The sequence below is a fragment of the Emys orbicularis genome, chromosome 22 (assembly GCF_028017835.1).
Source record: "Emys orbicularis isolate rEmyOrb1 chromosome 22, rEmyOrb1.hap1, whole genome shotgun sequence".
NCBI classification, from domain to species: domain Eukaryota; kingdom Metazoa; phylum Chordata; order Testudines; family Emydidae; genus Emys; species Emys orbicularis.
This window is the reverse complement of record NC_088704.1, coordinates 12,617,660-12,636,285: the sequence shown is the minus strand read 5'-3', so window position 1 is coordinate 12,636,285 and position 18,626 is coordinate 12,617,660. Positions and strand designations below refer to the sequence as shown.

General features: G+C 41.7%; 1 protein-coding gene across 1 annotated transcript in view; it reads left to right on the top strand.

The window, feature by feature from the left end:
* The window catches only part of PEX14 (peroxisomal biogenesis factor 14), a 98,679-nt gene that overhangs the window by 45,090 nt on the left and 34,963 nt on the right, over positions 1–18,626 (top strand). Inside the window, exon 3 of the mRNA XM_065421403.1 lies at positions 6,031–6,115. Within this exon, the coding sequence (XP_065277475.1) occupies positions 6,031–6,115 (85 nt within the window). The remainder of the gene's footprint in view (positions 1–6,030; positions 6,116–18,626) is intronic.

Here is an 18,626-nt window from a genome sequence, read left to right as displayed (position 1 = left end):
GCTCCTGAAACAAAGGAGCTGAGAATGGGGATGGGCAGATGTTTGTGTGGTCTCATTTCTGTGGATATGAGAATAGTGAAAAAATAAGAGGAGGAAAAGTAAGTCAAGGGAGAAAGTGTCCCACAAAACAGGGCTAGATTTCAAGATTTTGATTCAAATCAGTGAGAATGGGATAGCAGTGAACGCCTGGGATTTTGCAACTTCTTTCTTTTAACTCATTCCATTGTGCTAAGGGAGTGCGAGGAGTTTCAGCTCAGTGGAGGATGTCTCCTGCCTTTGGTATTAACTAGGCACAGCAAGGTGAGATGAAGGCGCCTCAGCTTGGTTTTTTCTGGCTTTTATTGATTTTTTTCTGTCACCATCTTAATGTAAATTAAGCAGGGTTTTTTTGTGTGTGATAATTATAGATAAATGTATTTAAAGTAGATCTGGATTTTGTCGTCCTGGAGAAAAGGAGGAAGAGTAATTTTTCCCCCCATCCCTGTCATATGTTCATTTTAATTAGCAATTTTAAAAAATTGAAAATAAAAGAGGAAAATGAATAGGTGTTGAACCAGCCTGTGATATGTAAATGCCAACTAGTAATTACCTAAAACCTCAATTTTCTTTCTGTTTCATCTTGCAAAACATTTCATTTCCACTGAGTGAAAACACTTAATTTGGGCTGCGTTCCTTGGTGAACCCAGCCTCTCAGATCCTGCGCCTCCCCCAGGTCTCAGCTAGGGGGAGTACTGGCTCTGTGCTTACACAGCGCTTGCAGCTCTGTCTGTCCCAAGGTTATGCCTCTCGTGCCATCCTGGTGGTTTTACTCTGAATTGAATGGAAATCCACCCCCACCCTCCCATGCCCAACCTTTAATCTGGTTTCAGAATGCCTTGCTCTTTCCAGTATTGCTGAATTCTAGGCAGTCTGTGGCATATAATATTTTTTACTTTTCACCTGGGTGTTGTCATCTTGGCATTCTTGAGTTAGATTTCATTCATAGAACTCTCTCTAGCCTGAGTTTCTGGATTCCTGAGACTTCTGATTTTAAATTTATTGACCCTTCTTCCTCTTTCATTACTGTTTTGCTCTCTCAGTTCAGGATCCCTGATGTAGATCTCATGCCGAGCTTGTTTTTTTTCCTACCTTCATTCCTTCGGGTTCTGGATCCTGGGACTCTTGCTTTATATTTCATTCATTTTTCTCTCTCTATTTTGAGTGAGAGCTATAAAATTTGACTTCCTAGGACTGTAAAATAAAGTTCATGTAGGTTTCTCTTGCCTGTTAACTTTTGGGAGCTGCCTTTTAATATGTGTTTGTGTAGCATGCAGCACAACGGGGCCCCGTCCTGGTTGGGGGCCAGAAAGAAAGCTCTGTGTACCAGGGAAATGTAAATTAGGAGCCTTAGAGCCATGTCTCTCTCATTAGCGACCTCCAGATACTCTGCTTAGAAAGAACAAGTACTTTTTGTGATATATAAATTAGGGGTCCTGGGACCCTGAACCCTGAGTTAAGAAAAGGTGAGGTTTGAACTGGGAACTGGAAGCTTGGATTAGAGAGAGCTCTATGTGTGGTGTCCCAGGACCCTGACTCTAGAGAGCTCTGCCTGGAATCTCAAGGAACATTGCCTCTTTAGTGAGATATATGGCTTCATAATTAGCCCCTTGCATTTTTTCATGAGTGCTAGCATCAGCGTTCTACAATGTGTTTCCCTGATTAACAGCTGCTTTGCAACTATTTCCTTGTGCCACCGATGACCATATTTGTCAAGTTAGTCCTGACAGAGCACTGATTTCTTACTAAAATGCAGCATTTCTGTTTGAAGGGGTTCTCTTGCTGCTCACGGTGCCAGGCTTTTAAGTCAGCCCTTGTTACAATGTGAGCTGGCTTTAGCCTGACGCTTGTTAACAGGATTCTGGGTATCTCCTTTGGAGTAGGAGTACAGAAACCTTTCACAGACAATTTAATCTTCTGAGTTTTGCAAACGTGCAGCCTTTCACAGGGGGGTGGTGAGAGAGAGGGGGTATTGCAATAGGCTATGTATTGATCAGTTCCATTTGCCCTGTAGCCGTGGCCTTCTGCTCTGGCTAAAATAAGGTTAGCTTTTGTTAATACTGCCATATTATTTTTAATACACTTTAAAAAAATAATTCCCAATACTTTTACATACGTCATATATATTGCCAGTGTTGATTGCCTTCCGCACATGTAATGTAAACTATCTGGGCATAGTTCATGGCCTGTGCCTCCGCTGCTTAATGAAAAGGAAGGTTGCATTTAAACGGACACAAAGCTGTTCAGAGACAGACCTCTCCTAATGATGTATAATCTCAGACCCAACCTTTAGTTCTCAGGTCATCCTGAAGTCTTGCTCTGTGAACAAATACTATTCAGAGGATCCCCAATATTAGGGGATCTAATACGTCTCACTCATTGCTCCCCCAGTGGCACTTTAGTCTGATTTCCATCTTCATCTCTTTTTTCAAGTCCTGCATAGCTGTGATGAGTGTGTGGGATGATTTTTTGGAAGGGGGTGGGGAAGGGGTTGCTTGCCCCTGCATCATCTTCTGAACCATGTGTTTTATTTTTCACATGCCAGCAGCTGATAAAGCAGCTTGGGTTCCTTATGTAAAAACCCTGTTGCTGTGAGCATAATAGTAAAGAGGGCTGACTTCACCTTCCTCGCCAACACCAGAGGAGAGGGAGATTGGGGGTGTGGGTGAGGGACCTGGGACCAATGTCAAAGTGCAGTGCCTTAGCCTGGAATTTCCTCAGCTTGCTGCACTCCCGCAACATCTGCAGTAAAGTTCCTGTCTCCATGTTACATCTGTGACATTGAGGTGGAATATTTGCCTGAATTTATGTAATTTGGCTGGACACAAATATATCCCATGGATAGCCACATTCATCTTCTAATTAGAAAATCAAACGATATCCCAAGATCTGCTGCAGCGTTCCCACCACGGTATTTCTGATCAAAAGTGTGTCTGATTCCATTGCAGAAGAAGGGCTGATGGGATAGCAGGTTTATGGTGTTAATTCACTTTTAACAACTGAATACACTATTTTTCGTTAAGAAAAATAAAGGACAGAGATCTACTGGTTAAATGGGGTCCGCTGGCCACTGTGTGCTGGCAGTCTGAGAATCTGAGTTGGTAATATGATGATTCACACTACTTGGCAATGTCCTAATATTAGAAAATTTTGGTCAAGTGTTACAAATGTTACATAAATAGTATGGAACAATATATTTCCAGCTGAGTCAGAATTCTATTTGCTGTATGGGTTTTCATCTATGCATGGGACTGCAAAGTTTTATTTTATTTTATTTTATTTTATTTTTAATGGACTGCAATTGTTCTTGTTCATTCAAATAGAATGATCCTTAGAAAGTAGGAAAGCTCTCTTGTCCCTTCTTGTAAAAAATTGGCATGTTATCATGGCCAGAATTGTTCCAAACTAGAGAAACATAGGCTCAGGAGTCATTTTGGAGATGGGATGTAATATTATTTTTAATAAATGTTTTTGTTGAAATGCTTACATTTTGCAAAACAAAAATATCTCCAAATAAATGGCTGCAATCAATATAACATTAAAAATGGATATACTTAAGAAAATAACAGAAGGGAAAATGTTTAATTTTAGATTACATTTTTTTAATATAAACTGATAATATTAATGTATGAATCCAAGAGTTTGCAACATTCTGGTTCCGTCAAGTCCTTTGTGTCTGTTTTACAAGCTCACTAGAAGCGGGAGGGGAATGTGGAAGAGTTCCCAAAGAAACAAGTAATTAACATAAGAAGGAAAGTGGTTTTGATATGTTCGCACATCTAGGTGTCTGCTTATTTGGGCATTTTTCTTATTCAGCACATTATCCTAAAGTTATTAGTTTGGATGCTTTATATTTCTGCATTGGGCGTAGTGATATCAGAGCAATTTAAATGCGTGATTTGCCTGTCGCCAGCATTTCCAAGGAACAGATCAAGCGGCACATAAACGAGACCAAAATGTACTTTATGTGGGGTGTTCTGCTCTATTATTTTATGACTTGAAATTATTGAATGTAAACTAAAAAAATCCAACTGTTCCCCTCCCCCCTAACTTTGAAGTGTGCCGGGACTTTGTCAAATTCCCGTTAAAATAAAGATGTCAATTTCATCTCCCTTCCAAATTCATTTATCATGCTTTTTTAAAAGGTGTTTTCTGCTTTACCTGATGTTTAAATTGGATTCGCTCGTTTATGCTGTTCTTTGCTGTATCCCCCACGTTTTTCTTAAATGAATTAGTAATGACAGCGTACTCCATCATACCCTCTCTACAGCCACTTTAAGGGAAGCCTGGTGATCTAAACCTTTTAACCTATTAAAGATGATTTTCCCCAATTGAATCAGACCCACCACAGGTGTAATAACTAATCATTTAAACTACACCTGCTATTATGTATTTTTAAGCCATTATGCATGTTGGATAGATGATAATTCATGTTTATTGCATTGTCCAATGGATCCGTTTTGCCTACACTAGCCTGATTAATGTATTTAAAGAAATAAGAGATGCAATTTAAAAAAAAAAACACATTGATGGAATGCACTGAGGAGTACATTGAAAGTGCCATTAAACCCATCAGAACTTTGCTCTCTGACCAGAAATGCATATTCCAAGGGCTGGATTCAAAACCAAGGTGAAACGTTGTTCATTTCAATAGTGATGCTAGATTTTTTTTTTCTGTCATGAAAATTTTTTAAAACAACTTTAGATCTTAACTCTAGAAGCTGCATTGTAGCTTGCACTTCTTGCAAATCCTCTTTCTCCTTCTCTTGCACTCAGTACAGCTTATAGGGAATGCAGATGCCACCATTTGGGGTGAAAACCACACTCTTCTTCCTTGTACATGGAAGACCAGCTTCATCTAAGTACAGGGAGGGAGCAATCTCTCACCTCAATATGGATATGTCTGTCTTCTAAGTCAACTTCAAGCACCGTTATCCCCTCCTGTGCCACATCCAGAGCAGATGTCTTTTATAGAGGCAGATCAGATGGTTTTCCACAGTGCAGCAGGATGTACCGTGTATGTGACTGGATGGCTGAGGGGATTAATATTGGAATATGGAGCTTTTCTCTTAGTCCTGTGTGGTATGACCCATAGTAGTTACAATGTGGTGACTGCTCAGCAGACTGTGTGAAATGAGTTGGTGGGCCTCAGCTCTGTGCACTGCATCAAAAGCACTATCACAACTGGTGCAAAATTGGCCTCCTTCTAGATAATATCAGCAGAGAGACAAAGGATTGAATGGGCTATGGAGAGTCAACGCCCCTCATATCCTTAATGGTGATTCCTCCAGAGCAGGCCTGAGGGACATATGCAGGGGTGTGTGTGGAGATTTGCCCTGTTATATACACTCTGTACATAGAGAGGAATCCAGCACCTTTCACTGGCACTTTAAGGGACTGCAATCATTGTGTGGGTGCAAAAAGTGTCATCCCAGTCCTTACACTCTATGGAAATAGGGCCTTTAAGTCCTAAGTCACTTAAAGGTTCATCTTCTAGAGCATCATGAAGTCAAAGTTCTTAGACCAAAGCTGTATATAGTTTCTACCACAGCAGAGCATAAATATAACCATTTATCTGCCCAGTTGGGTCACTTGGAAAATAAAACTTAATCTTTGTCTTTGGTAGGTTAGTGTGATCCAAGACAAGGAAAATAACCTCTCACCTGCTAATAACAGGATCAGGTATCCTAATGGAGTTTGTTTCACACTAAGCAGTGTTTCAGCTTGGTAAAAGATGTTCAAGGAGAAACTTCTCTAAGTCAAATTATTCATGCTGTACTATCTGATTAGAGATGAGCCTGAGCCACAAATTCTGATCTGGATCCAAAGATTCCCCAAAGTCAGATCTGGGGTCTGGTCCAGTCCGTCAACATCTGATGCTGTATTTGATGCCTTGATGTTGTAGTTCAGAATTTATTTAGAATCAGAATTTTGAATGTTCTTAACTCAGAGCTTTTCACTCTTCTGTTTCTCCAATCTTCTCACCCTAATCAGATCACAACAGCAGTGAAGTTTCTACAGAACTCCCGGGTCCGCCAAAGTCCGCTCGCAACCAGAAGAGCTTTTCTCAAGAAAAAAGGTACAGATTCATCCGTCTCATTCTCTGTTCTTAGTATTAATGAGGGGGCTTGGGAGTGGGATGTAGGCCAGGAGTTATTGCTGTGGAAAATTAGGTATTGAGGGAAAAAAGATCTCTTGTCCCAGGAAATTTTTAGTGTGGGGTCAAGGCAGCTCCGTTTTCCTCCCTGCAAGTCAGAGGTAATATTGGCACTAGACACGGCATTGTAGAATGAGTTATGGGAATTTGGGGGTTAACTACCAGTAGAGGTCTTCAGAAGCGAGGACAGTTTAGAGTTACAGGCTAGATGGTCAATTCTAACTCCTTAATGACATTGGCTTTAAAATGACCAGCTGCAGTTAAAAGGTCAACTGCTTCAGAAGAAATCCGGAGAGAGGAATGAAGGAAGAGGGACATGGTAAGAGTAAACAAGGTCAGGTTAAGGTCAAGCTTGGGGTCAGCCTGACTTTCAGCCTGAAATGGCAGATTACTGACCGTGCATGGCCCTTTCTATAGCAGGGGCAGGACGGATCCTGACAAATCCAATATTGTCTCAAGCCAATGGAGCCTGCTTTGGCCACAGCCTGATAATAGTTTTCCCTTCTGTTTATAAAGGAACTGACTTTGGTTTTTTCCTTTGATGTTCTGAAGTTTTAAGACAACAATTTAGGAATTTACTAGCACATTTCAGGTGACGTTTATTCCAGTGCAGATTGCCCAACCAAGAACCCTCCACATCACTTAAGTCCTTAGCGTGGGATTTACATGATAAAGAGGCTCATGCCCTGGAGTGAATTTCATGCTTTACAGAGTTAGAAAAGGTAGTTTAAGTGCTGGGGGGGGGGAGAGGGGGGTGTAAGTGCAAACTCCAAAATTATGGGGGATGGGGATCCATTTTTACATTAGTGTTGTGATTTATTACAGTGTAATTTGAATTCTTCAGCCAAAGACCTTGAGCTATGGAAAGTAAGAAATCCCAGGGCTATATTAGCCAGGTTGGAGATATGAATTGTTTAGTGAAATCCATGAGACTTGATGGCATGAGATAATCTACTTACAGGGACCCCTGCTCATCTTGGGGCAGAAAGCACTAAGGATGGAATGGCAGGAGTTGTGTTCTAACAGCTTTGCCACAAACTGTACTCTGCAGGTACATCGTTTGGAATAGGGTCCTTTCCCCGCTGGCCCTAGTGTCAGTTACAAAGCAGCCCAGCAAGGTGGTGCAACTCTGCTAGGTGTGTTGTTTGTCCTGCTCTGCCATCAGGATGGCATTGGATTTGCCAGTATTGCAAAATTTGGAGCTTGTTAGCCACTCTCCTCTGTGAGTTTTTCCTTGAAATATGTGGACCTATGGGGAACAATTAATCATAAAAGCTTGGGGATTTCAACTCTATCATCGAAGCAATGAAGCAGGGGAAAGCTGAGCCTAAAAGCTGTGCTGATTACCCGGGGTAACCTGATACAAAATCTATTGTTGCCGAGAGATTCTTAGCCCCCAGTATATCGTGCAATATTATAACCGCCTGATCTTCTCCTCTGCTGACAATGACCAGTTATTCCTCATTTTCTCTCTCAACATAGCTGGGTTAGAATTTCATTTGCAGAAGGTATTTAGAGCAATTTAGAGACAAATGTCTCTGGTGTTTGCTCTGCACTTCCCCACCGCAGGCTTCGCTGAGCAGTTTTTAGTATCAGGAGCTCCATCTAATCTGTTTAATTTTAATAAATCCCTGACTGGGAGAAGAGGAGGGGTGGGGAGAAGGAGGCAGAGAGACACTGTGGCCCGACTAATACTTCTTGTGAATTACTTGGCTAATAATTACCGAAGAGGAGAAACTGTTTGGTAGAACTGTTTGTTCCTGTTTGTTAATTCCCTCCCTCCCCTTTGCGCTAATTGCTCATATGGAAACTTAACTGTAGGAGAAAGTCCAGCAATGCCTGCACCCAGGAGTCATTGGGAACTTGATCATATGGGATCTGCCCACTTGATCATATTATGTTACCTTTGCTCAATGCTCCAGAGCAAAGAGGTGCACATGTACATCATGCCAGTTGTGCCCTAAGGGGCAGGAAAAATTCTTTCCTAACCCTAGATGTGACTAGTTCAACCCTGGGCATATGAAGGAGAATTAACATGGTTGAGTATTCAGTTCCATTTACACCCTGAGATCTACCCATTGGTATTCTAAGTAACTATCCAGTGTTCTTCCTGAATTCTAGTAAAGCGTATTCTACCAGGACTTCCTGGAGTGGAAATTTCAAGACTTATCCTCTGAGGAAAAAATCCTGTCCATGTATTCATTAGTAATTACTGTGCAAGTCTGCAGCATGTTTCATCAAGGATCTCGTGACTTCGAGAATCATAGAGATTAAGGCCAGGAAGAACCACCAGATCATCTTGTTGGCCTTCCTGTATATCACAGGCCACTGACACCACTCAGCACCAGTCCCAGAGCCTAGGCTTCATCCCACAACCAAACATCCACACTGCAATTTTATAGCCCTGCAATCTGAGCCCCGTGAGCCCTAGTCAGCTGACACGGGCCAGCCATGGGTGGTTTATTGCAGTGTATACATACCCTGAGAGGGTTAAGCTGCCTGACCCAAGGGCACACAGCAAGGCAGGGACAGAGTTAAGAATAGAACCCAGGAGTCCTGACTAGCAGTCCCCTGTTCAAACCCCTAGACAACACTCCTTCCTTATATCATATATTATATCATATATCATAGCATATCTATCATACCATATCATAAACATTTCTACGAACCCCTATGTTAAAAATAACTTTGTACATATCTCTGTAGGGAATAATACAGAGGCATCATTTCCTGGGAGGATTTTGCAGTTGGTCTGGTTGTAGTTTCTTCCAGCAGATTTTGCTGCAGAGAGTGGGGCAGGACCACTGGCTTTCTGAGAGCTGTAAGGAAAGAGATTGATACCCTGGCTGTGGGGGAGCTCTCCGCTACCCTAGTTGCAATCTGTTCCAGTAGGAGTGGATGTAGGGAATGTAGGGGTACGAGCACTGGCAGCAGGGGTACTCCCAGGTACTGCAGTCTCAGTTTTGCTTAGGAAATTTCACATCTGGGACTTGCAGTGAAACAATGCCTTGAATTATAATCTTGACTTTTTTTAAATAAACATCTCTTTCGTGAAAAGGCAAATCCAATTTTATTTTTTTAAACATTATTTAATATTTAATATAGAAATTGTGGTCCCAGAGGTGCATGTCAGTTCAGTGGGAAATGAAGGTTACTTTAGAATTATCAGCTGGGTTGGGTTTGTTTTCGTGTGAAACAGCAGCTGGGTGGTAGTGGAGGGAGGCTGCCCCTATTTCTGTCCAGTTAAGAGGTTGGGGGTCGTATATTACAGGCCTGGGATAATAAGCCTGATGAAGATGGAGAGAGTGAGGAAAATGTCCTGGATTTAAGGTCCTTCAAAAGTTCAATGAGATTTCTGCGTCGTCTTGAACACTTTAAAACTTTCTGAATACAGAGACATTAATGAGAAACATGAAGTTATTAGAATCATTTATCATTTTCTTTGAAGCTTACACTGGCATTTTGTGTAATTTATGACATTTCCTCCTTTTTTTTGGTGAACTTCTTCAGATGAAGGGGAAAAGCAGCTGTTTTCCTTCAGAGTATCTGAAAGAAAAAAAAAAGATGCTGTTTGTTTTTTGTCCAAGTAGCTGATTTTGCTGATGATACGCCACAGAGAATCCGTGGCGCCTGGGGAGTAATTAGACAGCATGTGGGGTTTGAACCCTGGTGGAAATGTGTCTGTTGTTGAGCTGTTGGGGCTCAGATGTCCTGTAATGCTCAACTACCCATCCAGTAGCTCATGCGGGTTCAAATTGTGTGTTTTGAATCTATAACATGTGACTGCAAAGGGAGGATGGTCCAGTGGTTAGGGTGCTAGGCTATGGCTTGGGAGCCTCTGTCCAAATCCCTGCTCAGTCACAGACTTCCTGTGTGACCGTGGGCAAGTTACTTAGCCTCTGTTCCCCATTTGTGAAGTGGAGATCATAGCACTGCCCGACTTCACAGGAGTAAGGAGAATAAATTAATTCAAGATTGTGAGGTGCTTAGGTACTACAGTGCTGGGGGCCTTATAAGTACCTTAGATAGACTATGGTCGCTGTTGAATTTCATTGGGGAAGAGTAAATCCAGAAATTTGCAGGGTCAGAAACTCTCTTTAGAACACTTATTACCTTGATTGGTGCTTTATATGTTCATATACACCTGCTTCCCAACCGAGTCAAACTTCTGTTTGATGAGATGCGCAGGAGGTCAGTGGGAAGCTTTGCCCTGAACATGTTGGGTCTATTAATCTGTTTCATTACCTCAGCTTGTAGAAAGCAAGTTAATACAGAAGTTTTTCCACGGCTCTGTTGCCTGTGGGTCCCACACAGCTTTTGCAGTGCAGTTCAAGTAAAGAGTATGACAGAAGTGGGAGGTTGTTGTCAGACTGGAGGATAGAAGGCAGCTGGAGATGAGGGCTCCTAAGCTGCTGATAAAGAGGCAGTGCATGAATTTTGGAGTTTTAAGTGCCCCACCCCACAAAAGGACCAAAGGTATTTACTCCTCAGGAAACAAAAGTACTGAATCCAGGAATCTGCTGTAGAAAATCAGCTCCCTTCTCTTCCTCCTTTTAATCAGCTGCATTCCTGGAAGTTGAACCCCCACCAGTAACTAAACAGCCTCTTTGCTGAAGACAAACCACTGCAGAAAACCCTGGTGGATCACCTTGAGGATGGGAGAGGAGGGGCTACAGCCTGCAGTTGGAGAGTTTTAAGGGGAGTAAATTCTTCTGCAGATTTCAATTTAACTCTCTTTTATTACTTTCCTTTTTTATAATTTAAGTCCATTTCATGAGGCAGTTTGCATGTCCTTGAATGGAATCTTGTTACCATGAAAGCTTTTTTAGCATTGATTTCATAAGTCTTAATTTAATAGCTCCATCATTACTGAGAAGCCCTGAGAGTGAGGCCCTAGCTTTCCAGGTCACTGACCTTTTAATTACAAACCTTGTTCTGATGGCCAGGTTATCGACTGGACAGCTCCCAGCTTCTGCCCCCAGGATGAAAGTGAAAATAACGGCTTTTCCTCCCCCACCTCCAGAAAAGGGAGGAAAAGAAAAGTAACCTCTTGTGTTTCTAAAATTAATTTTCTCCTTCAGCTTTACTTTGTAATTAATTCTTTAACATGTCTCAGTGAAGCTTGAACAGTTTTTACAAAGCTTTTCCTTGAGCACAAAATGCAGTGCAAGTCAACGGAGTCCAGTGACAGCTCATGCAAAAAGATCCAGTTAGTAATGTGCTGCCAAGACCCACCCATCCCAGGAGGATTGCGGAGGACCTCTCCTCCAGCTTCTGAAGACACACTTAGTTTGACTCAGGGATGTGTAGAGGGGTCGTAGATCCAGACTAGTCTAGTCATTCTCTCTTGACTTAGCAGGATATGGATTTAGGAGGAGAGGAGCAAGAAATGGAGCTAAGGCATTAAGAGACAGATTTTCAGCCAGCCTTTGTTTTTTGTGTGCCTACTTCTGTGCATGCAACTGATTGTGCTAGTGGTTGCTTATCCCTTATCGCACATGCAGATTGTATAACTGGCTGTCCAGCTGTCTAAATGGTGTGTGCAAATGACTGTACAGACCCCATGAGTAGCATGGACAACAAAAAAGGGATGGAAAACTAGAGGCCAGAGCTGAAAATGTGGCTGTTAGTAACTTCAGTTTGTTTGCAATTACATGAGAATTCTCACTGTATTATGCATGCAATACAACCGGAGCCAACAACCTCAGACCAGAGTAAGAGAAAAGAGCTGAATGGAATGGCCCAAACCAGGGAGGATGCTTACTCCAGACAGTGATTCAGAAGTTTGGAACAGCCGCTCAGATATGATAAAAACCTTTGTAGACAGATAAAACGAGAGTGCTGAAGAGAGGTTGGATGGCACTTTCCCATGGAAACAGAGTATTTGCAAAGTAAATAATTGTCTACATTTCTGTAGTGCATTTCATTTGAGGCTCTTGGAGCACATTACACCCATCAGCTGATTCAGACTCTCATCATCCTCTTAAGAGGTATAAAAGGGTTATGATGAGATCACTTCACCTACCATTGAAATGGAGCCACCTTGAAGATGGTACAATGCAGCAGCTGTTTAACAATATTGCAAGAGTTTTAGGACAGGAAATGAAGAATACTGTATCCAAGTGATCTTGCAGGGGGAGACTTGTAGGGATGGAGAATGTAATTACCTGAGTTAAAAATTTGCTAAGATACTTGAAAGGCACCAGGGCATCTTCAATGACCACAAAGAGTCGGGTTCTCTGTTTTATGTCTCATATGAAAGGCACAGCCCAGTATCCTTTTACATTATTCTAGGACACTGGCTCCTTATTAAGTTTGAGGAAAGAATACCCAACACCCCTTTCTGCAGTATTGTTGTGGTTGTGAAGGCTAATTCCCCACTCTGGCACTTCGAGTGCAGAAGGTGGGGGCCCACAAGGATTCTAAAAATTAATACTGGCCACTCCAGGCTTGTATTAAACTCCCAAAATTACAGCTTCTCTCTGACCTTGGATGGGTAGATGCAGCCACCCACCCAAGTGCAGAACCCCTTTGAGAATCCAGGAAGGCGCAATTGGGAATTCCTTCCTGTGGGGTACCCTCAAGCCCTTTCACCCGCCCTCGGGGGAAGAGCTGAGAAAGAAAAAAAAAGAAACCAGCTGTTCCCACCAGCTATTTAAACAACCTGTGTACAAACCTCTTAAAACACAAAAATCCAATTCTGTTCTTAAAAAAGGTAAATTTTATTAATTAAAAAAAAAAGAAAGAAAATACATCTGGGAATTTAGGCATTTGCTAGATTTAAAAAAAAAAACTACAAGGATTAAGCATCAAGAATAGCTTTCTTGAGGTCCATCTTAAAGGTTACAAGCAAAACAAAAGGACCTGGGGTTAGCACAGAGGAATCCACAAGCCATAAAGGAATAAAAGAGAGAAATCTAATTGCATCTTCTTAGACATTTCCTGATCTACTTACATATCTGGGGTTTCAAATGAGTAGTTTCTAGGTATGATACTTATGGGTTTTCATACCTGGCCCAAGCTCTTACAGTATAGCTCTGTCCTGTCCGCCTCTCCCCGGAGAACAACCCAGACAGACAATAGGGGAGTCATTTTTCAATTTTAAAAAGTTCTAGCCTTCCCATTGGCTCTTCTGGCCAGGTGTCCACTCACTTCCTTTTCCCTATTCATAGCAGTGAGACTTTTTAACCCTTTATGGGTAGAGCGATTAGAGAACAGCTACTAAGAGGTATTTTATAGCTACTGGCTGGTTGGGTGTCCATAAAAGAGAGCTCCCCCCACTTCATTTATCACAGTGGGCTTTGAAGGCCTCGCTACCATGTATTGAGCCAAGATGACTCTGTTTATCTTGTGAGATCTGATGGGCTCCCTAGGACCTCAAACGGGAGCCGTAGGATGAAGAGACTGAACACTTTTCAGCACTAGCAAACTTGCAACTGTTCCCATCTGAATCCAAGTTATCTGCAGTCACATCTGCTCTTGGCACTCTGCTAATGTTTGCCCAATGCTGATAATGTTCAGCATATACAGAGAAGATTCCTGCTTCAGGTTGCTCATGACCCAATCGTACAAATGCATTCATGAGTTGGAGATTAGGACCACAGCTCTATGTTGTTAGTTTAATTTTTTTTTCCTGAAAGTGATTGAGAATCTCCATCCATCTGCTAAGAAGACATGTCTCCCTATCCTGCCAGTCTCGCATGTGCATATCCGTCATCTGGTGTTCTGTGCCAGCCTATTCATCATGCTGACTCTTCCCCCATCAATTTTCCCACTGCTTGTGTTATCTGAACTTGTCATGAACTCTACAGATTTTCTCAGCTTTGTGCCAAGAGGAAATGTGCAACAGCAGTGCCAGCAAAGCTTCACCAACCGATCAACTGTTAGGATATCCCGGGGAGTTGATTAGATAGGACTATTCCTTGGGGCTGCTGAGCTTTTGGAAAAAGGTGGAGCTTTTAGGATGAGGGATATAAATTCCTCCTTCCCCCTTCCTCCAAGATTTGGAAGAAAGATAGGGGGCAAGCCACTGGACCCCCATACAAATGGGGAGAATGATTCACATCCTGCCTCTGATTATGGCCAGTGCCTGGGATTTAAGAGATGACAAAAAACATGCAACTTCCGGGATAGCTGCTTGTTGATGCTGGAGACAAAAGAAGGGGAGATCCTTCCTGGTCACTGCAAGAGATCATCTTATGTTCTGACGCATGGGCTTTGCTTAGCATAAATGTTATCAATTGTTGAAAAATCACCCAGCCTTTATTTTTGATAGGAAATAGCAGGGATGGAATCAAGAATGGAACTGGGAAGCACAGTGAATGCCTCTAAACGTTTAGTTCTGGTCAGGAGACTTTAGAAATGATCTCTTTGTGTTTGAAACTCCACTGTGATCAAGGGACGCTTAATAATTTTTTTTTAAGTTGCATTGTATAACACTGTAAAAGCTTGAAATTAGAGCTGGTTGAAAAATGAAATTTCTGTCCTATGGGAAATTCTGAGATATTGAATTGGAATAAAAAGTTGAAAATTCAGATTTTTTTGCAAAATGAAGTATTCCAAAATATTTTCTTACTATTATAATTTATAATATAAGGGACAGATGTAATAAAACATAATATAAAAGTCAAAATGATGACATTGAAACAGAATATTTTGATATTATCAAAACAAAATGTTTTGATAACTTCTCATTGAAAACATCAATGAAATTGAGATCTTCCTGTGAAATGTTTCCATTTAGTTGAATCAGCATTTTCTAATGGAAAAATGTTTTTTGAAAAATTTTGACCAGTCCTACTTGGAACTGAAATGCTTCTTTACGGACGTTCTTCCTGCAACCAAATAAGTATCTAATGGTTTGTTTTTGTAGGCTTGCTCCCAGGAGCAGAACAGCACACCCTGTTTCGTGCTTGCAGGTTTGCTCATGAGGTGCTAGGCTGTTGGCTTTGAACTGCAGCATTTTCTGATGGGGGGAACCCTCACTTGGACCTGCAAAAAGACAGAAGAGGAAAAAAGGCAGGGCAAACTTAGGGCCAACCAACCTTGACAGCATGACCCTTTAAGTAACATTTCCAGTGGGGTTTGATAAGTGCTTTGCAGTTTCATGTCGAAAAGATGAAAATTGCTGTGACTTTTTCATCTGGTTTCTGTGCAAGGCTCTGGAAAGTGCATTGCATGAAGCACCCGTTTGATGTTTTAATGATGTTGCAGAAGAATCCATTGAGGGAGAGAGACGCACAGAGTTGACATCCTCTAAATGCTCATTTATTTGTTCCATAACAGAGGGTACAAGTCACATTAGTAGTAATAGCCTCTCTCTTACTTCAGGCTCACCCTGTGACACACTTGAGCCAATTAGATTTGCATTCCACAGAAAAAGAGAGCTGATTTCATTTACAGTACAGTGAGTGAAGAATCAGGCATAATTCCCATTTCTCTCAGCTCACTTGTCGCCCAGGAAAGTCAGCAGTATTTCAGTGGAGCAGGGTCCATCAGCACCTCTGTTGTGTGTTCATAGTTTGCAAAGTATTGGCAAATTGGAATACATTTATACAGTGCCCAGAACACACTCAGACAGTGCCTAGAAAGTTGTGTTTGCTCCAGATGTAGTCTTTATTTTAACAAATAAATGGAAGGTTACTGTTTATAATAGTGACTTTCATTCTGGCTATCTGACAATAACTATGTCATGTAAAAGTGACTCTGCAAAATTAGCTCCTTTTGCTTCCTGTGCGTGTTTTGAGTCATACTTGCCTTGTTTACTGTCAAAACGTTGTTTCCATTTCTGTTAGTACCGTAGAGCTCATACCACTATGGCAGAGTGAGCTGGATTCCATTCTGGATCAAATTGTCAGCTAAATTCTGAGTTTTGAATCTTTAGTATTGATGATGCTGGGCAGAGAGAACAAAGCCAGATCTTCAGACTCTAGGTTAAGATTGCAGCAATGGCAGTTAGGAAAGTCATCTTTTGATGTATGTATTTAAGAAATTTAGCTGTGGATATCCTTGAGTGAGAGAATAAATGTAGGGCAGCTAGAGGTAGGCTGGTGTGATGGTTATAGCTCAGAACCAGGTGTCAGGAGATCCAGGTTCTATTTCTGTCTCTGCCAGGGACTTCTTGCATGATCTGGAGCAAGTAACATAAGCTCTCTGGGTCTCAGCATCCTCATCTATAAAATGAGGATAATGATGATTACTTCCACCTCACAGGCATGTTGAGCTTTAACCCATTCACATTTGTAAAGGGATTTGGGATCCTCATTGAAGTTGCTAGACAAGTGTGTATCCTGCAATGTGTGATTTTTGAACCGCACTTTCAGAGACACAGAGAATTTACCTCAATCGGACGTATAAGGCAGGGGAAGTTTGTCAGAATGCCAAGGCTCAAGCAGATTGCATGCAATCCTAATCTAGCCCTGGAGCTCTGACCTTTGAAGCAAGCTTCACCTTCAGACAGCCAAAGAGATCTATATACGCTTGTATAAAAATATGTTTTTGGGTTGAAGGAGGAGTTCAGTCTCCATGGCCATCCAGCCCAGGGAAATTCAGTCTGTAACCCACTCATGAATGAACTCTCTCTTCCAGTTCTGGAGGGACAGCTCTCTTCCCTGGGGCTGGAGTGGGGAATGTAATCTAGGACGTGCCATGTTACTCTTCCGATGAAATCCGTCCCACTCATGTTGGTGCTGCCCTGTCCGGGGTGGGATGGGGGAGATGAATTAAGTCTCCATATTAATTTAGTCTGTGGGCTTTCCTGGGCCATAGTTTTGTTGTGTAATAGACCACATCTTTTGTAGTGACAAAGGGACTGAGTGCTCATGTTGCTATAATCACATTACTTTTTTCTGCTCCCCACCACTCCCTCCCTAATTTTAACCTGGGGGAGGACCCTCCTTGGATAGGAGGGGAATTAAGTCTTGAGTCTGTTCATTCTGGCTCTTTCTGATGGATCCTAGCCCAGAATGGACCCCCAGCCCTAGGATGAGAGAGGAGAATTCATTCTCCATTAAATCTGAGGCTCTCTTAAGTAAAAACTGTTGACTTTGTCATATTGTGCAAATGTGCATTGCTTTTATCAAGACAATAAAGGGTAAATGGGGTGATCTCTGCTCCCGTGGAGCGGTCGGATGGTTACATTACACAATCTTCTAGAACATCTTGTAGCAAATACATGGGTTATATTAAAAGTTGCAATCATATCATTTTTTTAAAGTAAATTGCTGACCTTATGCAGTGGAATCAGCTTTATTGAATTTCGCCAAAAATGCGTTTATAATTTCCCCTCTGCCCCTGCATACACACGATATTCATGTCCTTGCTGTCCATGTGGAAATGTCCCTTTTTATGGTGATAAACAAAATTAAATTTGTCTTTGCCTCTGCTGCCCTGCCTCACCTTTAAGATTCCGTTGGGGGGTGGGTAGGGGTGCCAGTAGGTGGCCTTACTCCAGAGGGAGGCTGGGCTGTGTCCCTGCACAAAGAGATAGGATATTGAACTGTGGCTGGAGGCCACTGAACAAATCACATATCTAAATCTTGCCTGTTGGCAGAAATCTGTACTGCCATGGAAGCATTTCACATTTAGGGGGGCGGATAAGGTATAGGACAGGTATAGCTCAGGTATTTTCTAGGAATGGTGAGGCATTATGTAAAACTTTAAATGCCTATATTTTGTTCTTAGGTGCTTTTTAATTACCATACACTACAAAGAATAAAATTCACAAATAATTATTGATGTAGCCTCATAATTTCACAATTATACTCCTCCCCAGTAATAAACTATAATAATCCCTCAGCTCCCTCCCTGAATTCCTGAAAGAAGAGATACTTTGCATATGGCCAGGAAGTTAACAAACTTATATCCTGCACTTCTAGAGCGATGTACATGTTGAAAGCACTGTACAAACATTAGCTAATCCTCAGAACACACTGTGTGGAAGCAAAGTATTATCATCTCCTTTTCTACACTCCTTTCTGATTGTACTTCCTCATCTGGTTAGCCCTTTTCATTTTAAAAGCATTTTACAAATGTTAATCCTCAGGACACTGCTGGGAGGTAGATGGAAACTATTATTATCCCCATTTTACAGATGAAGAAACTGAGGTACAGAGGTTCAGAAGGAGTCAGTGTACCAGATCTGGAATTAGAATAGAGGAGTTCCTTGCTCCCAGTCCTGAGCTTAGACCACCATATTGTGCTAAGGTGCCAATATAAATCAATATGTTGTTGTTGAGACAGCATAATTTCTCAGACTATTTTTATGTATTTCCTTCTACAGGCCCCAGCTTCGTTTGTAACTAGTTGTATTCGCCACAGTCCAAACAGAATCATGTAAGTAGATGAAAGGGCAGGCTGTCTCTACAGTGCTTGGCATTTGCCCCTTTCTGCTACATTTCCCCCAATCCCTCTCTTTGGGCATTTAAAAGACCAG